This window comes from Ixodes scapularis, unplaced genomic scaffold (genome assembly GCF_016920785.2).
Source record: "Ixodes scapularis isolate PalLabHiFi unplaced genomic scaffold, ASM1692078v2 PGA_scaffold10__122_contigs__length_95168666, whole genome shotgun sequence".
Lineage (NCBI taxonomy): Eukaryota > Metazoa > Arthropoda > Arachnida > Ixodida > Ixodidae > Ixodes > Ixodes scapularis.
In genome coordinates this window covers 47,215,421-47,240,871 of record NW_024609836.1, presented here as the reverse complement: position 1 = coordinate 47,240,871, position 25,451 = coordinate 47,215,421, and the positions used below count along the sequence as shown (strand labels likewise).

General features: G+C 48.3%; 2 protein-coding genes across 2 annotated transcripts; one reads left to right on the top strand and one right to left on the bottom strand.

The window, feature by feature from the left end:
* The first annotated feature begins 261 nt into the window (after window positions 1-261).
* LOC8034650 (scaffold protein salvador) lies at window positions 262-21,604 on the top strand. Its single transcript, XM_002410150.5, is given in 11 exon segments — window positions 262-363; window positions 2,313-2,631; window positions 4,028-4,221; window positions 5,781-6,047; window positions 7,007-7,259; window positions 8,411-8,647; window positions 12,133-12,223; window positions 12,225-12,297; window positions 12,857-12,918; window positions 14,303-14,470; window positions 20,919-21,604. Coding segments are annotated over 11 exon segments (1,758 nt in total). The 5' UTR covers window positions 262-275; the 3' UTR covers window positions 20,925-21,604.
* On the bottom strand, window positions 21,602-25,394 carry LOC8034651 (O-phosphoseryl-tRNA(Sec) selenium transferase). The gene is made up of 3 exons (XM_002410151.5): window positions 23,886-25,394; window positions 22,369-22,591; window positions 21,602-21,856 (listed from the first exon to the last, which is right to left on the bottom strand). Exons 1-3 carry the CDS (start codon window positions 25,254-25,256, stop codon window positions 21,705-21,707), a joined length of 1,746 nt encoding a protein of 581 aa, XP_002410195.3. The 5' UTR covers window positions 25,257-25,394; the 3' UTR covers window positions 21,602-21,704.
* Between the last annotated feature and the right edge of the window lie 57 nt (window positions 25,395-25,451).

Below are 25,451 nucleotides of genomic sequence, written 5' to 3'. Positions count from 1 at the left end.
GCTCGGGAGTTTATGAACTTACTTTCTTAGTGTGTGTGTTTGTGAACTCTCATTTACCAGTTTAGTGGATAACGGCCGGGTGTCCAGTTTCACGCGTTTTATCTGTCGACCGCTCGTCAGCACGCTTCTCGTGTTCAGCAGTCGTGAAAAGCTCGCTCCCCCGTAGTGTCTACCGCAACTTTCTTCGTGATGAGAGCCAGCGAGCGAAACCACAGCGCATTCCTTCCCATGTGCAGAAGATCATGGCCTTCCCATAATGGCCCAGCGGCACTCTGATGTTATCGAAGAAGAAAGACCTCAAGTATTTACGAGATGGCGTGGCGGGGAAGTACGTCAAGAAGGAAACACCACCTCACTTGCCAGGTTTGTACCGATGCATTTTTTTTTTTAACATTACCACATTGGTAGTGGTATTTTATTTTTTTCTGCTCTGATTTCCTTCAGACATGGACCAATGCCAGGGTTTTGTTTTGTTCTGTCTGAACCCGAAGTAAGTATGTGCATCATCCAATGTGCAACTTAAATCTTAGTAACGCATAGAGGCAGAGCTTGAAAGGGATTGCAAAGTTTCATAGGGATGGTTCTTTATTATTAATTGCCATGCTTGGAGCCAGCCTATTATGTTTCATCTCTGCAATGCTGACTATCATCATTTGTCTGTTGACACTAGTTGTCATTTGTCTAGTAATTGACAAGAAGGCAATGCACCACAGCATTTGATTTCAGGGGGAAATGTTGCATGTTTGTCCAACCAAAACAAAAAACAAGTCTACTGCTGTCTGGTTAACTGGTTCTGGTCTCTGCCGAGGTGCCCGTAATTTGACCCAGGCTAGACTTTGGTTAAGAATACTGCAAGCTCTGAACTAATTCTCTCCTCCACTGTCCACTGGGGCATGCCAGCTGCTCGTTGGTTTGGCACAGTGTTCAATGAAAAGACTGCTGAATCGGTTGTATCCTGAATTACTTCAGGTGCACGGATGTCCCAAATCAGAATCTAAAACTCGTCAAACCAGGGCCTAAGCTACTTCAAAGCTTTCCCCACAGTGCTAGAGATAACGCTTCACTTACCTGTTAGTTACAAATTCCTTCCACACAACTTTCGGAGGAGTCTCTGCTATGTAGCGGAAGCTCCGTTCGAAGCTACAAACTTTCAGATCACCTTGTCGTCTGGGATGAACCTTTCTGTAAAATCCCTCAAAGCCATCCGGCGGCCACACAATGCACCGCGCAGTGCAGGGGATTGTAGGGTGTTGATGAAAGCTTGGGCCGACTCTATACACCTTTTCCACAAGGGCGTAGCCATCTTGATATGCTAACCTAGTTTATCTTAGCTTGTGCAGCAAGATCACAGTTGGGGCCTCTTGCAAGCTTTATTGTTAATGCCCTGGATCAAGCAGTTGCACTGCAGCATGGCTTGCAGCTGGTAGGACTCCACCTAAAAGTGGGTGCCGTATCAGGTCGACTGAAGGGGATGGACTGCAACACTTTCACAGTCGTCCTTTGCCTTAGTCCAGGACACGACGTCTTGTGTGTGGATGTTGGGGTCCAGAGCAACCTGGAACGTGCTGCCTCTTTGCATAGAAAAACATAAGGCGAAAGTTCATCGACCAGTAAAATTTTGAGCAGCAAATATGTTTCATGGAACTGTCCTATCAGTGGTTTGGGTTTGGTGTGTTCCAAAAGCTGTGCAATGGTTTCGGTGTGTATATTAAGCCTGCATAAATATAATATAATTTTCGCACCGAAGAACACCTAACCATTTCTGTTGCCCAAGCGGGTACGGAAGTCGACGTGCAGACTGCCAGCCAAACGCCGACGCAGTTCTCGTCTCCTCTGGACGCCAGTGCCCGCCGAACGCCTTCCTCGAGTGCGTCTGTGTTACTCCCAGTGAAGAGAAAACTTAGCGTGTTCATACATATAGTAACACTCTGCTCCATGAAACAAGCATGCTCCAGACTTCTCAAGAGAAAGAGCACAAGAGAGAGTGACAGAAGAGCGGAGGAAAATGGTACACTACGTTAGACGTGCTCACTTAGCTGCAATGGGTTGAGGTAGTTAGGCTGTTTGGTTCTCTTCTGCCACAAGCTGGCACCAGGGCTCTGCTCGGCACTACCGCATTCCAATTGTTCTGCTTTCCACACGCTCCGTTAACTTCTGAGAAAGTAGCGCAGTTGCATGCTGTGTTACCACTGCCTTTGCCAAACCAAGGGGAGACTTTCTTACTCTCTCCCAACTTTGCTATGGAAAGGAGTGTTCATAGGTATGCAAGAGAACATGGGTCGACGTGACAGCACAGTCTCATACACCCACAGTTGTGAACACGTGGACGGCTGCCAAGGACCGCACGAGCCAAGGGTCCCTGGAAGACGAGGCTGAGTCGGGCGCCTCCGAACCGGCGAGCCTGGCAGAGAAGTGCGCCCGGGCCTGCCAGAACCGGGCCTCCCAAGCTGCCAGCCTTGCGCCCCCAATGCCGGTGGGGCAGGGGGGCGGCAAGGACCACGGCAGCCCACTGGGTCCCTTTCTACGGTCCGCCTCGCCCAGCCAGCCACTGGCCGGCCCAGGGGTGCCCCCCCACCAGGGGCCGCCGTCCCTTTCCCCCAAGACCGGGCACACCACGTCGAGCAGTGTCGGGTAAGCTGTACCGTTTGGAGATCCACCCTCTTCCCATGCCCTTGGGCTGCCCCGTAAGAGTGAAGTTTAAACAGAGACGTCGGTGAGCGCGTACTGATTCTAAGATTGATATTAAATGCTAAGAAGTAAGAAAATATTGCAAAATCATTGCCTAGTTTCGTTTGCAAGGAAACTTTGGCGGCAGACGTTGTATAGTTGCATTCAAAGTTGACGATGACAACTTCATTACCTTGGCGGAAAATGAACACTATTAACTTTGCATCTGGTTTCCTTCTCTGCTCTTGCCTTGTTCTATTCCACAGTTTTTCTCTCAAAACCACTAGTGTTAATGCTTGTCGTTTTCCGCTCTCTACTCCCCTCTTTGCCTCATTACGAACCAGCGCAAGTAGACAGTTATTCAAAATCCAAACACACAAAAAAATACACTCACACAGCGCTGAACTATCAACTGAATTGTATTTCAAACTTCCTCTTCTTCGACCCCAAGGAATAGGTTGCCAAGGAAGAAAAGGGGAAAGACAAGGCAAAGGGGGGAAGGCGAAAGAAAAAGAAAAGGAAAACAGATGAATAGAAGACAAAGAAAAGGAGAATAATACTAATACACCAGAGTCCAAGAGTTACAAAAATTACAAAAATAATTACAAAATTAATCACGAACAGGTATAAACCAGGTGATATGCTGGCCTACTGTCGACTACACTCTCGGCGTAAATAGTTTGAGTGATGCAAAAAGTCCAAGAGTTACAGAAATTAGTTGTTAAATAATATCAGATGTAAACAAAAATCAGTGGTTATGCTGGCCCTCTTTGCCTCCTGCATTCTGTTTTCTATGCTGCACCAACTTTACCTAGAATAATCAAAATCGTCGCAGTCAGATGGCACCAACTCCGCTACTGGACCCGATCCTGACGCGTTAATTGAACTTGAAGCCCAGCTTAACGCTGGCGCACAAAGATTGGACCTACGTCCAATCTTTGTTTTCGCTAGATCTCGCTGTGATGACATTAAATTAGAGTGCACAGGCTTTGATTCTAATTGATGTTAGTTGCTCTCATTTGGTCAACACTAAGAAGAGTAGGATGGCAAATGCAACATTTTGTTTAAATGTAACAGTTTGGTTTGCGCTCATTGTCGTCCCCTTCATAGTGTGAAGAAATATTTGCTTTAAATTTGGGAGAAAAATTGGGCAGCAGCCAGTTTCAGAACGAAAAAAGTTTTGAAATTGTTTCTGGTGTCTGTCCTTGAGAACCAGTGCATTCAGAAAAGCCATTGGGTACCTACAGGTCTGTCCACTCAGACTTGAGATTTTATGAGCAGAATTTGTCGCGTAAATTTGGAATCAACCAGGACGGAATCGTTGAGCTTCCGAGTCCGCACGTGTGACTTGCTCTTGCAGGGGAGTAAGCGTGACTCCAAGGCCGGGAACATCATTGCCGCAGCTGGTACCACAACAGGTGGTGCTGATGTCGCCCCAGCAGGGCTCCCTGCCACTCCACGCACACCACTACATCAACCCCTACGTCGGACCCCGACCGCCCTTCAGCCTGGACCCCTTGATGCACCGCAAGGGCTCAGGACCTTTCTTTGAAGGCAGGCACCTCTTTGGTCGTGCAATATACCGAAATACCGCTTGAGCATACTTTGAGAGAACTCAAGAAAAGGTTGCCTTAAGTGAAGGTTCAGTCATCTGAATGCATTGTACGCAATGAGGAGCACAAGTTCGTTTTGCTTCTTGAGCAGCTAGGGGTTGCGGTGACGTTGGGACGCCGAACTCTGATTGGCTCCAATTGGAAGGATAGTGGGTAGATCTCAAGGCAGGTAGCATCAAGGTCTACCCACTATCCATCCATCAGAGCCAATGAAAGCTCGGCATTCTGACGTCACCGCAACCCCTGCTCAAGAAGCAGATGAACTTGCACTCCGCATAGGGTTTTTCTGGGGAATTTGCAATAAGTTTATTCATCTGAATAGTTTCCTCAATTGAGATTGTTCAAGTGATATTTCACTCTATGATTGTCGTATACCAAGCATTCAGTATGGTTTCTTTAGCTCTCGCGACTCAACAATATATATTGGGCCATGCCCAATGCCGTAAGGCCACGGTAAGAGCTTGCATTTCTGCAATCTCTAGTGTGTGTGATGCCCAGAGAGACCCCAGGTTAGTGGGTGTACTATACTAGCCAAGTTGTCTCCCTACCGCAAGTGACAGCTCTGGCAGAACTTCCCTTTGTCTTGGAAGCCTTGCCAGGGTGCAAAACTGCAGAAGCCAAATTTCGCAGCCCTCTAACAGTTCCTGCTTGTGCTCACAATTTTTTGCTACTGTCCAAGTTAGATCTGGAGGGGAGAGATTTAATTATTGTGAGTGGTATGTTATTCATGAGGCTCCAGTTTCCACTCTTAGGAACTGACAAATGGTGCAGCTCATTTAAAAACGCTACTAGCGCATTTGACGAGGATCAGTAGAAGCAGACAAGACGAGCGCCATCTGTGTGCCGTCCACTTTTACCTGTGTCTGTAAACAGCAGCGTTTCTGTTGTTGCTATGTCTGTCCAACTATAGTTTGTTGCAGGTTTAGAGTAATAGGACAAGCCACCTCCCCCCCCTCCCCTCCCACAAAGCCCTCTTCTCACCACGATTTGTGCTTTCCTTCTCTCCACTCACCTCTTGAGCATTCATTCTGCTAAAGTGGAAAGAGGGAGGGCTGTGCGAGTAGCTCAACCTTCTTTTCTTAACCTGCAACAGACTACGGCCCAATGTTTCCTTTTGGGATTCGTTCTGTGCTGCTGGCGCTCGCTGACTTGCTCAGCATGTGACTGGATGATGGAACCAGTCTTGGCTGGATCCAGCTGGGATCATTTTCATAATCCATCTGCAAGTGGACTGATTTTCACCTGCCCAGGAAAAAATCAGTCCACTTGCAGATGGGTTATGTAACTGGTCCCAGTTGGATCCAGCTGGGAATGAGACAATCCAGCTGAATCCCATCAAAATCAGTTCCATGACCAAGCTGCAAGCTAAGCAAGTCTGTGAGCACTAACAACACAGAACAAGTTCCACTTGCTGCAGTCTAGACTGTAGCCCAATGGTTAATTTTTGGGCTTGCCTAGCGTTCCTTCTCACTTTGCGCTTTTTGCTCGGGGTTTTTCTAGTGGACCAGACCCACCAGCAGCAGCAGTATCCCCAGCCGGTTCAGGCTGAAGACCGCTCCCCGTCGTCGGAAGGACCTCCTGGAGATTCCTTCTTCCAGGAGGAGAACTTCCAGATCCAACAGTATCACCAGCAGAAGCGGCAGCAGTACGCACAGCAGCAGCAGGGTGCAATGGCCCCCCCAGCATCCCAGCTGCAGCAGCAGCAGCAGCAGCCCATGGAGAGGCCCCTGCACGCTTCCGGACCTCCGCACATCACGAGGGTGTCGGGTACGCACATAGTCAATGGTGGAGTGGGAAGTTGATTTCACCCAGATAGGGACAGGCGGAGTGTTTCCAAGTGCTGTTTTGTTGTGGGACAGACTACATAAACCAGCTGCCTTTATATGGGAAGAGGGGCAGCACCACACAAGTATGTCAGCAAGGAAGACGATATGGATTTCTTTGTCGCCAAGCTTTTCTTCGCTGAAATGCCACAGGTGCCCACTTTTTCGTTTCATGGTTCGACAAATATTAGGCCATGGGGAATGACAGTTCATAGAGAAGTTTCGGTTTTTCTGTTTTATCTTTTGATCCGGGAAACGTCATATTCTCGAACTTTCACATTCCATCAGCACCATACTTTGTTTCATCTCGGGTCCGAGCAGGTCCAAAAGCTAGTTGCAACACAAACTAAAAACATGATGTCACAATGCAATTTTCTAGTCTACCAACAAGCAGAAAGGAGGAAACTCTCCCTCGGTTCCTCGTTTTCCTTCGAGAAAGAGGGAGACCCTCCTCCTCTCTGTGGGAAGTAACTCTGAGACCTCCTCCTGTGGGGAAGTAGAGGAGAGAAGAGTGCAAGAGGAAATAATGAGAAGGAAACTGGAAACCGGTTTTCTTCCCGACTGAAGACTATTTTGCAGGTCGGCCTTTAAGCACCACTCGGACACATTTGAGCCACCAATTGATGCATAACCATGAGCCAACACACTGCCTAGTATGTGCCTTATCATTTACAAGGTAGGTTGTCTTCTACATTGCTTCATACAATGTTAATACCAAGAAGACCGGCAGGTGTACCTCGAAATTTTAAAGTTTAAGAGCCCCGGCTTACGTCCGCAGGCTTCGTAACTGCTTCATTGCATTGATCTGCAGAAGAGAGGGGTTTCTCGGCCTCTCTTTGAGGCAGACCTTCGAGATTAAAAAGTTTCCTGCTGTGAACTACAGGTGTGCTCTTCCCGGTGCAGTGAACACGAGCTGCCACTCGCCTGCAGCCGGTAGCGGGCCGCAGCTGCCGTCGACGGCTGCCGTCTCCGCCACGACGGTGGTGTCTTACACGCCGGGCATCTTCAGCTCGAGCCAGCTGATCCCAGCATCTGTGAGCAACGGCTCAGCGCTGCCTGTCTCGGCGCCCATGCTTGCGGCGGCGTCGAGCCACCAGCAGCTGAAGGCGCTACCACAGGGCATGGCGGCTGGCGGGACCAGCACTTCTCTGCAGAGGTTCGTCGGTCCCCTCCGCATTGTCTCGTTACCATGCAGCCCGTTTGCGACGGATTGAGAGATTTGCAGAATGGGGTGTGAGCGGCCTGTAACGAGGCAAGATTGTGTTTTTTTACGTGAATCGTCGTCATATGGGGCAGTTTTCATGAAAATGAAGCTGGCAGGAGGAATTACATTGCCGTGTGCACTGTCTGGTTTATGGCACGAAACGTCTTTGGCTAGGCGTTCGGCTTTCGTGAATCCCAGTCAGAAGCGTGGCCGTGAGGCTCGACACCCAGCGGTGGACGGGTGGGAGAGGAAAAGTGAGGTGGCCGACTCCGATTGGTTGACGAGGAGGTCGCGTGACCAGAGGGGTAGGCAAGGATGAGCTCAATCACCTCTGCGCACTGAGGGAGAGGAGCTCGAGAGTGTGGAAGGCTCTGAAAGATCACCAGGTTCATCGGCCCGATTAGCGGTAGTATCGCTCCATTGTGGGAACGACCATCGAGGCTACACGTGGTATGCATGAAACTCTCATGAAGAGCCCCGTGAACGTAGGCGTCCAGCATTTGGAAACTCTGGAGTGTCTATAAGCGTTTGTGAGGCTAGAACATTTTACGTATGCAACATAATTGCCTAGCAATTTGCCATAAATTGTACGTCCAGTTTCTCCGTGAAGCAGCGTCGTCACCCGAAAGTCTGTCCATCTGCCACCTGCATATTTTCTTCTGGGTTACTTTCTATTTCATTGTTGGTAGCTGTCAGGTGCAGGTTCAGTTGCAGCATTCTTTTGTGCGCTATACTGTCGCAGGGTTATTTAATGGATGTTGACCGTGGTGCTTTCGTGTGGCAGTAGCCATATATTGCCCACAGTGCCAGCCGATTGGTGGTGCACAATCGCCGCCACGACCAAGTATGTCGCTGGCGGTGGAGTGAGTAGTTTGTCGCCGTGGCAGAGGGAAGGGAACGCACCTGGTGCGACGTCGTTGCGCTGGTATGTGATGCAGTTCACCGGTGGTGGCGCACACTTCGTGTGGCCGGAGAGGTATTTGGCCGCTTACTCTTTGGCTTGTGAAGGCAAGGTTTGGACGACGTGGGGCTCCGTCGGATGTCGTCGCTCCAACCTCGAGCCGACGCTAGCGTTTTCTTCTTTCTCGCGCTCCGATTGCCAGGTTTCCTACTGCCATGGGCGGGGGCAGCACGGGGTCCCAGCCGCGGCTGGCCGCGGGGGGGTCTGAGGAGCTGGCGCTGCCCCCGGGCTGGACGGTGGACTACACGATGCGCGGTCGGCGCTACTTCATCGACCATAACACTAAGACGACCCACTGGAGCCACCCGTACGAGAAGGAGGGCCTGCCCACGGGCTGGGAGAGGGTGGACTCCCCCGACCACGGTGTCTACTACGTCAAGTGAGGGCCCACCTTTTTTTTGGTCATGATTGAGAAATTTTGATCTTATGCTCCTTGTCACTTCGGGGGCAAAAGCAAAGTGTGTATACATTGTGCGTGGTTCTTACAAGATCTGGTTGTTGGAAGCAAAAAAAACTATGCTTTTTGCATTTGATGCATCCTTAAAGGGGCACTAAAGTGCCTTTTGAGATCCTAGTTTTATAATCATAGCTCAATATACCAGCTCTAAGCATCCTAAAAAACCCTAAATCACATTTATGCGTGGCCGCTTTGCATATCAAAAAAGTGATTAATGTTCCGAACTCTCGCCATCGGCACAGAACGACAGACGGCACTTTTGGACCTTGCTGAATACTGTCGAACGAATGACGGCTCCTGTCAGTCACTCAAGAGCGATGGGATCCCGCGTGGACAAGCCCGATCATAAGTGTGGGAAGCTTTGATCAATCACTTTTCTAATATGCAAATCGGCCACGCATGAATGTAATTTTTGGGATTTTTAGAATGATTGAAGCTTGTAGATTGTGTTATGATAATAAAACAAGGATCCCAAAACGCACTTCAGTGCCCCTTTAAATGCACATGCAAGTATCTTAGTTCAGCACAGGAAGAAATTAGTGATTCTGCACAAGAAGTCAAAACTTTTTGCTACTTGTTGTTGAAGTGAAAATGGGTGTGGTTACTGTAAATTACTTTAGTTTTGTGGGCTAAATGTTTCACTATTTTGAAGAGTCTGGGTTTGGGGAATGTTTCGCAGGCACAAGGTTTTGTGACTTGGAGTGGTATGCTATGTATTGGCACCATAAGGCAATACAATTGTGCAATCAATTTTTTTTAACATTTTTTGGCACAAAATTAACGGAAATAGGATCCTTGCAAAAGTTAAAACAAGGTCATTAACAGTGCTCAAGAAAGTCAATGAATCAACAACTGCGCAAATGCCACCGTCGTCGGCGAATGCCCCGGCATTGAGATTTTTTAGGTTCTCTTGGCCAGGCATGAGCACGCTTGGCAGGAAAGAGACAGTAGTGCTTCTAATAGCTCGAAGCGGTACATGGCATGCACCATAAAAACAAGCAAACAAAAACCAGATAGATTTATATAAGACAAAAATGATTGGTTCAATAGCACAGAAAAGCATCAGCTCAGGACGCACCATAGATTAATCATTTACCAATCTTAAAAGCTCCAAGAATCTAAGGGTGCATTTTTTATTTATATTTCGCGGTGACTCCGTTTCTGTGCACAGACAAGAGTTGCCAAAAATTATTTGCTTCAATATATTGCTTTTTCCGTAGGTCTCACTGACCAGTTCAAAATATTGTTTCGGTATGTTATTGAGAGAAGCGGCACTATGTGAACTCGCAAAACATGTGGCAGATTACGGCCAAAGATGCTTCTGCCCTACAAAGCACCGAACAATCATAAAATCTGAAGTCCAGGATATATCTGCCATTTTCAGTGTCTGGTGTCGCTTAGTCATCTTTTGTCGGTCCTGCTTGCTCAACTGTCGAAACAAGAAGGCGTGCCCTTGAATCTTGTTTGAATCTTATCTCAAGTATGGGAATGCCTGCAGCTCCTAAACTAGGAAAGGAATGGAGTAATCTCTGGGCGTATCTAGTGACTGGATACCCAACCGAGATAATGTTTTCAGCCTTTGCCCAGACCATGTTTTGAGAGCTCTCAAGACTGCTTCCAGCACTGGTTCCTTCTTTAAGAATCTGCTGGTGGATACAACTGGTTTTTGGTGTAGTCAGTAATGGCTCATGCTTACAGATATGTTAAAATACCAAGAAAAAAAACACTCAAATCTACCAATAAATTTATTATGTTTGTAATAGTGGTATGAATAGGCTAGGATGAAGCCACCAAGACACCTTATTGAGTCTCACACTGCATTTGACAATGGGCTTGCAATATGTATTTGGCTACTTCCCCAGTTCCTTGTCATGGCATAATGTCGGGCATCTATAGTGCATAGTAAAATGCCATAATTTGGTACTACACTCGTCGCCTCAAGCAAAAATTGCGAACGATCACACAAAGTGTCCTGCCGCGTTGTGGAAAGGCACGTTGAAGGAGATTGGCATTTCAATCAGTGTGCTTTACAATGTTTGCAGTGGGTTCTTTGCTTTCATTGGAATGGATGTAGGAGACACGCGTGAGGAGGTGTGTGCTTTGGTGAAACGATTGCGCGAGACGTTGGATATGCTGGAAAAGGACACGGAGACATGCTTTCTTTGGCTGGAACGCTCTTTCAGAGTGGGGGGCGCCTGTCGCCGCGCTTGCGGTGGAAGAAGCGAAAGTAGTATGTACGCGAGCCGTTCCGTAGAGGAACCTGGGCAGCGGCAGTGGGTAGCGAAGGAGCGTATCCACACAGCACGACCACGTGGGTGTTTTGCAATCGCGTGGGTTTTTCGGAACAGCGGCGGCCTACGGGGGTAAAAAGGGGGGGAGAAAGCCTTGCCAAATGTGAGGAACGATCAGGAGAGGGAGAGGAGTGCCTCTGCTGTAGAGCGGGGTTTTGTGTTCGTACACAAGCATTTCTTGCTGTGGAGGGGCACTAACAGCTACCGCCGTATAAGGCAAGTTTTGCGCATTGTTCATATGCCACTCGAAGTAGTTCTTACAAGCATTGGGTGTTGGAGGAAAAAAGCTATGTTTTTGGTGTTTGAAACCGTATGTCTTGATAAGATAACATGCACCTACCGTGAAATCCCAAGCAATGGCCCACTTAAAATTTGGAGATGATCATGTTAAACTGGGGGATGGTCGCTCTTGATGTCATCAATGTCTAAAGATATGGTGTTTGTGTATTTTTTGTATATTACAAAATTGAGGAGTGGGCTCTTGCAGAATGGGCAAATGCTCGGTACATTACGGGAATCTAAAATGCATTTACATTGATGTTAATTCTCCACATAAAGGGGGAAGTTAGAAATGCTCTGAGAGAAGTCAGACTTCTTTTTACTACGGTTCTTAAGGGCGAAAACGAGCACAGCAGAATGGAGGTCTCATGGCTTCATCTTGGCGATGAGGGGTATAAAAGATCTACTGATCAGTACCTTCGAACCCTTCTCGGGACAGAATTGTTCGAAGACTGCTTTGTGCAGATTAGTTCACGATATAGTAAATCAGTTGTGTTCTGTGTGTGTTTTGATGGGCTGAAGCGAGTCAGTACCAATGGGCATCTGCTGTCTCCGTTATAGGCAAGGAATTTAGCAAGTGCAGTATCACTGCTAGCCTCGAAGTCTTTAACGTGAATCACACAGCAGCGACACTCGACCGTACGCCGGTACGATGTTCATCCAGATCGGAACAGGCCGTAGTGGCGATCGAACTTAGGATCCTAAGCTTTCGCACCACATGTTTGAAGCTGTGGTGCGTTACCACCCTCTGCTGCTCATTCCCTTTCCGCTACGGCCAAAAGCCCGTCTCTCGCATGTCCAACGCTCGACGGCGGCATCATTGTGTCCTCTTTGCAGTCACATCACCAAGCAGGCCCAGTACGAGCACCCCTGCGCCACCCAGTACGGCCAGAGCGGCAGCAGTCCCCCCACGGGTGGCCAGACACCGCCCCCCCCCTCCCAGGCACACAAACTTCCATCAGCACAGCGTGTTGGTGCCTGCCAACCCCTACCTGACGGAAGGCAAGTCCGCTCTCGCACTCTGCACACAAGTTCTTTGACGAGCCCCAGGGCCGATTCACTCATCTGCGGCATGAAATTGTTGCTTGTAACATTGTTAGAATTATATTTCGAGCTCACGGTCGGAAGAACCATGCGTGAAATGTGTGCAGACGGGGTTGTGTTTTACAGGTAACCAATAAATGGTGCCAGTTTAGTCTCTAGTCGTAAGTGGTCGCAAGCAGACGTATTGCGGTCGATCAAATGCAAACGTGCGAACCAGCCTTCTGATGTGCACCCCAACGGGCAGATAATCAGTTACTATCCCACAACAGCATCCACTTTTCCGAAGCTTCACTGTTTTGCATTGAAGGTGCCCCGACAGGTAGTATTTCTGGAGTCTTTCATAAACAGGTTCGGCAAGGAGTTGCGAAAATAATTTAAAGCGTGTAAATCTTGTACATTTTTTATTCGTATTAGCCTAGCCTTGTTCGTAAAGTCATGTACACTTTTGCACCTGTGTAGGTGCAGTGCAGAAGTTTCTGGCGGTCGTGTTTAGTTGCTCTCTCGTCTGGTTTTTCAGAGATACCACACTGGTTGTACGTCTACTCGAGAGCACCGAAGGAGTCCGATCACAAACTCAAGGTAAGTGGAATATTAGTTGAAATTTCGTTTAGATTAATTGTTGCTGAATTGTAGTTTCTGTTACGTTGGTGTTGCTGCTTTTCTTACTTGAAAAAGTTAAAGGCTACAAATTCGCGGAGCATTATTGGGGTTGCCGCTGTAGCACATTGTGGTCACAAATTAGGAGAACATTTTTTTTTATATAAATTGAAGTGAAGTCGCGAGAGCCACTGACATGCATATGTGTGCAGAAATCTTTGATACTGGTGCAATAATGGTTAGTATTGTTCAAAATGGTGGCCAAAGAAAGCTCGCCTTAATCTGAAAGGTAGGTTTATTGAATCTGTTATACACTAATTCATGATTATTAATTGCAATTATTCTAATTTGTCGTGCAAAAACTGCAGGTGTTTTAAATAGGTCAGCACCATCTTGGTATTAGTCTATGAGTGCCACGGCTGCCTCTGTGGGTTCAGTTCTAAAGCCTACGCTGTCCTACGCCCTCCCTTTGGTGCCCGCAATATTGCACGGGCCTATCGCAGTGTAAGCACCGTGTAACTCGGGTCTAGAGCTAGCATATTTTACTAGTGCGTGTAAAAAAATTGCATTGTTGGCTTGTCTTCTAAACACAAATGGCGCAAGGACACTGACGGAGTAAAAGGAGACAAACACCAGCTAGTGTTTCTCTTTCTTCTTTTGCTCTATGTTGTGGCACTGTTTGTACTTTTAATGATGAACCAACTTGCCCTATCATATTGGCTTATAGGCTTGCACAGTATCCTAACACACCTGTATTTTATAATGAGGAACAAGGTTTGCTTGCTAAACTTCTCTGAACAGTGAACCTAAGTTCTTCAAAGCGCTCTATAGTTGGTGAAAGGTAAACAGTTCAGGGGAAGCTGCTCTCAGCTCTTTCTACTTTAGCAGAGCAAATGCAGGAAGGGAGGTCACCTTCTCTCCAGCATTCGTTCTGCTAAAGCGGAAAGAGGTGGGAGGAGCTTACCCTGAACCCAGCCTCTCGCACATACCTCCATGCCTTCCACCGTGCTTTGGCTGTGCGTGCTCGAGGTGCCCAAGTTGCTGAAGCATTGTCGAAGACGGGAAGCTCACGCTGGAGGCAGGGCAACTGAAGCTCCTCCCTGCTACCCTCGGCTTGTGAGTGGTGACTACAGCTGCTCCAACATGTTGCAGGTTTTGTATTTAAAGACTCCAAAATCTATGCTTCAGTCTTCAGAAAATTTCTCCAGTCACCCACGTGCAGGTACTTAAAGTTACTTGTTCGCAAAACCCTTGCTCCTCTTGCTACGACTCGCAACAGAGTTTACAGCGCTTCTCTTGAACGCAAAACCAACTAGCAACGTCCGGCTTTTAACTCTTGCTCCGGCGCCACCTTGTGTCTCTGCAGTGGAATCTGTTCAAGCTGCCCGAGCTTGAGTGCTACCAGGCGTTCCTGAACAGGCTCTACCGCCAGGAACTGGAGGAGATAGTCATGGGCTACGAGATGCAGCGCCTCGCCATCGCCAGGGAGATGGAGCGTCGCAGGGTGGCCAAGGGCCGCAAGGCTTTCACCAAGGTGACCTCTCGGACTCTCCTCGTCTTGTACACCATGGGTTATCAAACTGGGTTTCTAAGAACCCATAGGTTCCCCAGAGCACCCTCAGGGGATCCTTAGAGCACCCTCAGGGGATCCCCAGAGCACCCTCAGGGGATCTTGATATTCCAAATTACCTCGACCATCCCTGCCCCTATCGTAGATTACCACTTATCCGCCCATTCCACACTAAGCGCCCATTCCCAAATTTGTAAGATCTGAGAAAATATGCACAGTACATTGATGAGGGTGTCGAGCGACCGGGAAAACCGGGAATTGTCAGGGAAATTTTAATAACCGGCAAAATTCAGGGAATTGTCAGGGATATTGTCAAAAAGCGAGCCCAGTCAGGGAAAATGAGCCGGAAGCGCCATCAAGTGCCCTGAGCAAAGACCTGAGGACTTGGGGGCATAAAAATTTACAATAAATGCTGAGAGCGGAACGCGGGCTCTGCTCACCCGGTGTTCAGTGTGTGCTACTCGATGCAAAGGGAACAGCCGACAAATCCAGTCGAAGCCTTGGCTTGGCTTGGATTGGATTGAGGGCGTGACACTAGGCTAGATCCAGGTTAGAGCTACTAGATCTAGTACCAAATAGGAAATCCGCTGACCCCAATCCAATCCATGCCTTAAGTCGAAAGTATCCGCAAGTGTGCATCTGGCAGCCATGCTGCCATTTGGTTATGAACGTGTGTGGTTGAGGACAGTGGTCTTCATTGTGTTTCCGGAAGTGACCTCTTCACTGACGATGTCGGTGGCAAGAAAGTGCTCATTTAATCCTTACTCGACGAACCCGAATATATCAGAATATGCAAGTTGGATTAAGCCCGTGCAAAATTATCTTCACAGCGCTCAATATGCTCTCTGCCTTGTGTTGTAATGCTCTTATATATTTAACCGAAGCGGTTAAATATATAAGAGCATACAGTGGTCAGGGAATTTCACCTGAAATTGTCAGAAAAACCTGGAAAAGTCGGGGAACTTCAAAATAATAATTTGCTAAACACCCCGATTGATATGTAAAATTGATGACCAGACATAGGCCCATCCCCCATTTTGTCGCGATTATCTCTAAATTTTGAGCGGGCACTTGCCCGCTATTTTACTGTACGTAAAGTGGTTTTCCAATTCCTGCACTACTTTAGCAGATTTGAGCCACTCAATGATGTATAACTATGTGCAAAATGCTTCCCAATGCGATAGTTTTTTTTTTACAGCAGAGCCATTAAGGGCTAAGTTCCCCAGGATCGTGCCTGGTATGTCGACACAAACCTACATGGACAGCTTCCGCCATCTATAAGCGACGGTGGCAAGCACAGAACCAGTATGGTTTCCGTTGTCGCTTGTAGATGGCAGCAACCTTTCCAGCTATCATAGAAGAATGGATAGGTGGGTGGTTGGTGGGAATTCATTGTAGGAAACGGTGCAAAAAACAGACAGCGAAGAAGCACACAGTGTATCGAGTACAGCTCCGCTGGTCTTCTTTCTTCACGAGAGTGGAAAGGCTGATTGTTTTTTTGTTTTTTTTTTACAAGGATTGTAGGATTTTGTGTTGCTTTACAGCATCAATTCTAGAGTCGGGAAAGCTTCCTCGGGTGCCATCCAAGACAGATAGAGGTTCCTCGAGATCAAAAAGTTTGGGTGTCTTCGTGTTCATAGTTTTATTGCATCAGCAGCTCCTATAGGTTAATTAATGCAGATATATTGGGTGCTTTGTGTTTAGACAGCGTAAAGCAGTCTGCCTTTGAGGTGTGTCGACACCCCAGGCGGCGGGTTCGAATCCCGACCGAGGTGTCCGCAATATCACGGAGGCTTATTGCGGAGGAAGCGCCGTGTAACCGAGCTTTCGGTTGCACGTCAAAAGATCCCCAGGTGGTCGAAATTAATCCTCAGTCCTCCGCTGGGGCGTGCCAGATGCCCGTCGTAGGTTTGGCACGTAAAACCCCCAAATTTGAGGTGTGGCGACACTAGTTTACGCTGTGGATGAGAAACTTAGCCAGTGCAGTACGACTGCTAGCCTGGGGTCTTTAAATTGCATCATGCACTTGTGATGCATGACCGCCGAGCAGTACGATGCTCGTCCAGATCGATACTGGCAGGGGTAGGGTTTAAACCCATGAGCACGAGCTTTCACAACACGTGGTTGGAGCTGCAGTGCGCTAACACACTTGACCACGGCTCCCCCCCACCCCTACTATAGTCGTTTTCTTCCAGACCCTTGTTCCTGTAACAGTTTGTGCAGTGGCGTAAACAGGATTTTATTTCGGGAGGGGTTCAATGGCATCCCCCCCTCCCTCCTCCTCCTCTCCTCTCCTCTCCTCTCCTCCCCCCCCCCCTTCCCCAATCACGCAAGATGAGCTCGCCGACTCAGATGCCTAGGCAAAAATTAGGGAGGCGCTGTTAAGATAAAACTGGTGAAGCTGCATTGTCATTTTTAAAAAAGGAGAAGGCTTCATTTACAGGAATACGGGCGTGGTGGCTCATTGTTCTACCGTCGTCATACTTGCAGCCCACCAACTTTGAAAACTTCCTCACAGCACACAACTTCCACCGCTTTTTAAGTAAGGTAGCACTGCATTACCAACTCGTGAAGGCCAGACAAAACACAAAATACTTTCACAAAAAAAAAATTAAGCAACAAAAAAAAAATTGACGCTGAAAAATGGGAGCTACCAACCACACACAAACACTAGGAGCTCATATTTAGGGCAATGGTGATTCTGAGCAATCACAAAATCAAAACCTATGATCAATTAAAAGTTTAACAAATGCGTGCTACAGGACCAGATGCCGAAGGAAAGAGTTTTATCTTTGCTAGGCCACTTTATGTTGCAGCATGGTCCAAAGGCAGCAGCAGCATATCCTCGGGGAGATGAGAAGTCGTCAGTCCGAACTCGTCATTTCGTCGGTGGGAGAAATGACACGACGCACCACACAGAAACTATGCATCGAACGTGGAAAGGAACTTGACTGCCCTTGCGCCTATGCATAGTAGGAATATGAAGGCTTGTCTCTTCAGAGTTTCTGACGTTCTGTGCAACGTAAACATTCATCAAATAAGGAATTGCATCGGTCGCCACCTCGACATACAAAGCGGAAAGCAAGACGGACTTCGTCGCATCCGTGAGTGACGATTTTCGCAAAGTGAGAGAAACTTCGCCAAAAATAGGGAAGTTTTAGGCGTCCAATGCAAGAAAGAGAAACGTGAAGCACCCATCATGTCGGCGGTATACAGGCGGTCGCCCTCTGTCTGGAGGCCCTATTTCAGAACGTCCATCGTCCCCTCAAGATCCTAGCGACTCTGCCCTTAAAAAGGGCGGAAATTGAGCGCTTGTTCTCTTTACTACGACGGTTGAAAACATACCCGAGAGCTACCACTTCGAATGAGCGACAGCTCGGTTTATACTTTGTTTCAGCTAAAGTCCAGAAGCAGCCGATGCTACAAGTGCGAGAATGTGACTCTGAACAGTGCTTGCACTGCACGAGAGCAGGCGTGCTTGGCAGGGATGCTGAAAGCCCGGAGCTCGCGCTTGTAGCATCGGCTGCGTCTGGAGTTCAGCCGAAACGAGGTATAGCGCTTCTGAATCTTCACCGCGACATTAAAGGAGCTGTGCAACAATTTTAGCGTTGAAAAAATTGGCATCTTCTGCTTTTGATATTGTTCACCTTGTCACAAGTGACAGAAAACGCACCTCCTTTCATCGTAATGTTGCGATTCCGCCGCGTAATAGCGTGGCAAAACTTAGAATATTCCCCGACCTGCAGCCGCGAGCGGCGGCCATGAGAATCTCATGGCATGACATCAATGGGGGGGTCTTGTAGAAAGATAGCAAGTTGTGCGAATACTTGCTCAATGAAAGCTAACTTTTCTATAAATCTTGTCGTTCCAACATAAATATAAATGCGTCAAAAACCTGGTATCATTGACAAGACTTTTATTATACGGAGCTTTAGTGGCACCATCTATCCTAGGTCCACAAAAACGTCGGCTCTATCTGCTACCGTGAACAACCGCCAGAAGCCGGAGGGGGAGGGGGACAGGGCGACAGGGCCGGACGGGTACGGCCAGACCCGGATGAGACTTTCCTCCTGTCACCATATTGTTCGCGCGACGCCCCCCCAGCACGTGGTCACGCGGTCGCGAGCAGTTGAGTTCTCACTGATGGCTCTAAAGAGAGAACTTTACCGGAACCCCGCGCCTACCCCATCAACGTCACTGCACACGTGACCCGCAAGACGATGTACGAGTTGAGAGGCGGCAGAAACCTGGATTTTTTTTTTTTAAATAAAAGCTAAAGTGACCAGGCAAAATCTACTTTCTGTAGTTCACTTCAGAAGTGTCAGGCATCAACTTCCACAATTATTTAAGCAAAGCCCTGAAATTGTTGCACAGCTCCTTTAAAGCACAAGCGGAGGACGTCCTGGATATTTTTCCCGTGAACGCAGGCGGCTGCATTCTAATATGTAGGCTTTTGGCATAGATGAGATGATAAGGAGAACCTGTAAATTGCTTTCCAACATAACTATTCACAGTTACCTTTTTACTCGTGGCAGTTTCTAGTTGAAAGCACGTGATAGACCATTTGCAGTATTCCCAAGCGTCCCGGCCCGCACTCAAGGAATCATGGGAACGGTGTTCCTTCAGCTCCCTAGTGATTGCTAATTTTGGACCAACTCCATGGTTCCACAGTTTTTGAGCGTAATTCGAGGTTACCCTGAACAAGCACCTGATATACCCCGAGGATCTGTCCTATCACTTTTAAAATTGCTTGTCATCGTCAGCATTTTTTATACTGCGCATGCGATCCGCCTTTCAACCTGGCCTGAGCTGCAGAAATCTCTTACAATATTATCATTCTCGTGATTGTTGTTTGAGCAGGAATTGCTTAAAAAGCCGATAATTCACAACAAAACCAGGATTTAGCTCCGAGTCCGCGGGGCTGTTTATAGCATTTTTAGCGTTTCTAACTTAATATCAGCATGATAATAATGTAAGATTTCTGCAGCCCAGCCAGGTTGAAGGGTGGAGAGCATGCACTGTATCAAAAACGCTGACATCGAGGACAAATTTTAAAAGCGATACGACAGGTCATTGGGGTATATCAGGCGCTTGTTCAGGGTGACTCCGAATTACGCTCAGAACCTGTGTAACCAAAAATGGGTCAAAATCGCCGATCACCAAGGGACTGAAGGAACACCGTTCCCATGATTTTTTTAGCGTGGGCCGGGGCACTTGGGGGATATAGCAAATGTTCTATTCTGATGACAAAAGCTGTGCGTGATCGCAGCACCTCCCGTTGCTTACAGTGCAATTGTTTTTTGCAATACATTTATTCCTTGCATCACAGACATTGTTTTCCATTATCCCCGTGTGTTTGTTTTATTATGTTCTTTGGTTTGATTGAGCTGTGTACTTCAGTGAAAATAGTTATACTTCGCCTTGAAATTGCCATCCTTCACCCCACAAATGTTTCGAAAAATATCCATTCTTTATATATCTGAGATCAAGTTCCGCATCTCATCGAATTAACATTAGTTAAGCAATATTATGATAATTCGAGTATTTTCTACCCTACAAACAATTTTCCCAAAGGCATATAAATTGGAGATGGTCCGCACTCCCCCATTGCTCCGTGCAAACCCGATTGCGTGAGCAGCGAAGCGAGCTGGCCCGGGGGGGGGGGGGGGGGGGGGGGGGGGGGGGGGGGGGTTAGCTTTGACATTTCAGGAGGGGTTTTGACCCCCCAAACACCCCCTCTGCCTACACCTCTGAGTTTGTGCACTTGGTGCGTTTTGACCTTAGCAATAGGTGGTCCCCAGGCATGTAGCCGGGGGAGAGGGGAAGGGGGGATTTATGAGGTTTTACCTCCCCCTCTTCCCCCCCTCCCCCCCAAATCTAGCCGACCCTATAAGAAACACATGCATTTTGACCCTCTCCCTCTCCACAACCCAAGTCGTAACCATCCCAGCCCCCCCCCCCCCCCCCCTTTCCCGAAAAAAAAATTCCTGGCTACGCCACTGGTGGTCGCAAGACCGAATATGTTCCAAAACCTTGAAAGCTTTTTGCTTTCAAATGCCTTCAGTCGTTTGAAAGCAAAAGCTGAAACATTTGTTTTAAGGGAGATATCAAGCGTCAAATGAATTTTCTATTTTTGTGTCGACCTTCAAGACTCTAAAAACACCGGCTTCTCAAGCTTTAGGTGCAGTGTCAGAAAGCTTGGGAATTATAGTTTTGATCCGTTGCAGACTGTTTGAGGATGGAAAACAGTTCCTTGCAATTTCAGTCGAAGTTTCAGATAACTGGCAAACCAGGATTTCGAGTACCAGGTCGTTGCTCCGAAGTGTAGCGCATTCAGTTGGCCGTAGTCGTGACGAATTAGGGCGGACATTCCAAAGTTTTGGCTGGTAATATTGTTTCCTGTCACTCCCAGTTATGACTGCTCCCTGGCCGGCAGAGAAACAAGATACACGAGGGACGCCACAGATGCTAGTCACAAGGACAGGACTCCCCTCTGCCAAGTTCTGCTTGTCGTCGCAGCTGCCAAACGCCCGGGGGTTCCCCCCGGCAGTCGCCATCTTGGACCCACACAAAACCAGCCAGCAAACGTGCCTCTGCCGACGGCTCCGAAGGGCGCGCTGGTCGCGTCCTTTGGCGGCTGTCCGTTCTGCACACGTAACGGGCGGTGGTGTCCGACAGAATGCGTGCATTTCTTCCTCTGTTGCCTCTAGCCTATGCGGGGGGGACTCATCGTTGCTCTCTATAGTGCCTTTGACGCTTACATTTTTTTTTTTTTTTACTCTCGCAAGTGTGGCTTACTTTTCAACGGGGGAAGAAAGAATTTTTTAGTGAATTTTTATCAGTCTTTCCTACATTTTTTTACTCGTGCCACTGGAACTGCCAGTATTTGTACACAGTAGCTGCGAAACGGGAGTTCTTCGCTCAACAAAAAAAACAAGGAACAAAGTATTGACGCTTTTTTTTTTTTTTTTATGGGACAGGGATGCAGTTTTTGTAGTGGTTGACCAGTGCAAGTGTTGTTGATGCAGGGTTCTTGAATGACTGTGCGTTTCTTGCAAGTGTTGCAAGCTTTGAATGTCAATAAAACCTTGTACAGAACTTCCAGAATGTTGGCGGCTGGGATTTATTCTCTTGAGCATGTTGTCGCACATCATTCTTCTACTATACAGGGGAGTGCCGAAGGCCTTTCTAGGTAAGTTCAGGCACTCTGAGCAGCTTCGCTTTGCTTTTTCATTTTCAATTCTTTCATCTCTTCCTCCGAGATTATCCGGTCCTGCACTATGCCTCGAGGAGATAGGGAGATGATTCGTGCCTTGTCTCCTCTGACACCCGCCGTAACGTAGCGCTCCGCTGAAAAGATACAAACAAGAAACCACAGTCACTTTGCCACCCACTGCTGCTATGGGGGACGTGTTACTTTTTACTCGAACGTCTGTAGGAGACTCCTGTCGCATAACAGCAATCGTTGCTGTGAACTTGTCAGTACCAAAAGACGTTGAATGGGAGGACAAGCATAGTAATTGTAGTCGCCGACAGAGCACAGGGCATATACTCATTGCCTTCCAGCATGCTTCACCTGCATGTGCACACATAGTTGAAGCATTTCTGAAGGCAAGAAGCTTTTACTGGAGGGGAACGCCAATTAACTATCATCATGGTTAAAAATTTTAAACAGTATTGCAAAAAATAAAATTGCCTTATGTTAATGTTGCACTTTGTAAAGTAGTTCACTTAAATAGATGCTGTCAACTTCAAGCTCTTGTACTTTGGTAGCACTTCAGCTTCGCTCAAAACAGCTCGAGCACCTAGCGATGCAAGACATTCTCGGATATTTAAGAGAGTGACGAGTGTACGCTGCCCACCTGGGGTGAGTTCACTGTTGTCCTGAGGTATGTTGCGTTGATAAATGTAGTAGATGGTTGCGCCAAACAGCTGCCAGGTGGCGAACAGGTAAATCAGGCTGAGCCGCCTCCGGGCCTTGTGGTGGTCTGCATACTGGAGCGACGGGAAGATGCCTCGTACAAACTTGTAGAACTTTTTGCGCAGTAGCCTCATTTTGGCTGTCTTCTGAGCTGCTAGCCTTTCCTGTAATGTTGTGCGAAGTCATTGGCACTCTTGTCATGACAAGCACTCAATGTGGAGGAAGTTGCAACGTTGTCTGGCCTTTGCTAGCAAGTTCTACACTCCACTTCTTGCCAAGTCCGATTACAACCAACGCTACGATGGAGCCAATTAATTTTTTTGTTTGCTACCACACCAATCATGCTGCAGTGCGATTCTGCATACTTGTTTGTGCGGTTAGGGTTAGACCCTAATGGCAAACGAAGATGAGCGCCATGACGATGCACTTTTGGCGCTGCCCAATTGGTGCCATTGGATCGCAGCGCTGGCTTAGGTTGGACAATGCAAAACTGGGTATAAGAGCCCCGCCTCCAGTGAGAGCTCTTGTACCCGGTTTCACATTGTCCGACCTAAGCCAACGTGTATCGCCAATAACCTTTACATTCTTCTGTATTTCAGAGTCGTTACTCCACCGTGTTGATAACCTTGTGGTGGTCATTAAAAGACTGGTATATTCATTTTCCCACGTCAGTTACCATTGTACAGTGATGCATTTTGGCAACAGATTAGCTTGTTGAAAAAAATATTTAATATCGTATAGAACTTTTAACGGAGTGCATCTGAAGTATGGTAAATACTACGTCTAGGAGTATCGAACGTGCTTGTGGGCTCGTGAGGGCGCCTTCCTCGTGATGGGAATGTAAAAGAGTGCTGCTTTCTAGAATTAATTTATGACAAAACGAATATGCAACTCTGTCAAGCCCCAAACAGTTGCAAAGTGTGAAATTTGTGCAAAAGGTTGGTGTCTGGATGTAGCATTGCAAATGCTTTCTGAAGTATATTTTTGGGGTGTATGGATTTTGCTGGCAAGACTTCAAATTGTGACATCTGCAAGAAATTAGAAGCACTTCTTTTCTTTAACTGGCATGATACCATTCAAAGACAAAAAAAAAGTTTGCAGCGTGTCCAATTCCAGCAGGTGGATACGACCTCTGAAGAAACTTGCAGCTTGCTGGGATAAACCGACAATTTAGGAGGATTCACATTAAGGAAATATACAGAGACAAGTGGCAGACTAGATATATCCTTGGTATGCAATTCTTGAAGCTGCGAATGCTCTGCAGAAGCGAAAACTGTTCAGACACCGGTGCCAACACTCCCTAAAAATAAAGTTTTTCAAGACGTTCATCTCCTGGCAATGGTTGTAGACTAGCCGAGTAGAAAAAACTCCACATGCCAAAAAAATAATAAGAGGCCTCTACTTGTTGTTACTGTCTCCTAAGGCGGGCAGACACTTTTCCTTCTGTACTTTTTGCACCTTAGCAAAAACTTTGTCCAGTCGCTGCACAAACACGTCCACATCGCTCTTGCTGACGCCCAGCGCGGACGCGGCGGTGAGGTACGACGTCGGGTAAGCCCCGCAGTGCGAGCCCCATCCCTCGAAGTCCACCTGCCCCAGCCTTTTGGATCCCTGGTTCGAGACGACCCGGGCCCCGGACACGAACCGCGTGAACAGCATGGCCCCGACGCCCGTCACGTCGCCGACCTTCTCCCCCGTCACGCTGATGGCGACCGAGATGCGATTGTTGGGCGTGCTGAGGACGCGCTCGCCGTGCCTCTCCGCGACCTCCGTTAGTTTGTCCGTCAAGTACTTCAACACCTCCCTGCGCTCGTTTCGGAGGTTGAGATAGCCCTTCATTCCGAGGGACAAGAGGGTTATGAAAAGGTCCATGGTAGGGGTCGCAGACCCGCGGCCCGGGTACGTCTTCGCCACTGTCTCGACTAGCTCCTTGTCGAAGCCCGCGATGACGGCACCGCCAACGGGAACCATGAAGTTCTTGTCGGTGCTCTGCACGAAGACGTCGAGGCGTCCGACCCTGGACGCCTGCTGGATGAGGTGCATGCATTTGGTGCACTGCACCCCGTACGCGTTGTTCACCAGATGCGGCACCTGGAAGTCCTTGCAGAGCCGGGCGACATCTTCGAGGTTGTCGGGAGACCTCGGCGCGAAGCAGGACGTTGTCGTGAGGACGCAGGCGACCTTCTCGGTTCCGAACTGCTCGAGACGCGCCCGCATCGCCGCCACGTCCGTTTGAAGCTCGTCGCCGACGAGTAGGCCCTCGATGACGACAGGCTCGAAGCCCGCGGTGAGAATGCACTTGAAGCACGACTTCTGGTCGATCCGCGACCACAGGACGTAGCGGGCGGAAGGTCGCTTCTGACGGAACGCGAGCATGCACAGTGTCAGGCTCATGCCGGTCGCCATGGGGACGACGAAGCAGGCCCTCGTGGCCGGGACTCCCATAGTTTGAAGAACGTGGAGTACCATGGAGTTCGTCAGCTTGTTCATTAGGCTCGAACCTGCAGCTTTCGGTTGCGTCTCGGAGATGTCTCCCGAACGGCCGATGCCGTGGCCGAGCCGGTAGTGGCGCCGGCTCACCAGGTGGGACGCGATGCGGGCTTCCCGCTCGCCCACGCCCGAGTTGCCCAGGAAATTGTTGCTGTCCATAAGAGAGAGGTTCTGGAGAAGAATCTCGATGGTGGAGTCGTCCCAGCCGTCGTCGGGACAGCGCCCCTGCTCCAGCAAGTGAGTGATCTTGGATTCATGGGCCGCGATGGCCTGACTCGCCTGCGCGATGTACGACGCTTTCACGTACTTTTGGGATAAGGACAGGTTGTCGGAGTTCATCGCGTTCGACCCTCTGTCACGAGACAGCTCAAAGAGTGTAGAACAAATATTTGATCATGAAGCAGTGCACGAAATACAGTCGCACGCGCCAAGAGGAAAAAAACTCGTGTGTGTACTTACATGCTGAAGGCAACCAACCATTCACTTCCTCACTTTAGTACCCAGTTTTATTGGGTGATCGTTTGTGCTTATTAA

Excerpts from the sequence above, each read along its gene's own strand:
- LOC8034651 (XM_002410151.5), bottom strand. The coding sequence starts at position 25,256 with ATGAACTCCGACAACCTGTCCTTATCCCAAAAGTACGTGAAAGCGTCG. Across the intron at positions 22,592-23,885 it reads TGGACAAAGTTTTTGCTAAG|GAAAGGCTAGCAGCTCAGAA; the intron begins GTGCAAAAAGTA and ends ACAACATTACAG. Across the intron at positions 21,857-22,368 it reads CAACAGTGAACTCACCCCAG|CGGAGCGCTACGTTACGGCG; the intron begins GTGGGCAGCGTA and ends GTATCTTTTCAG.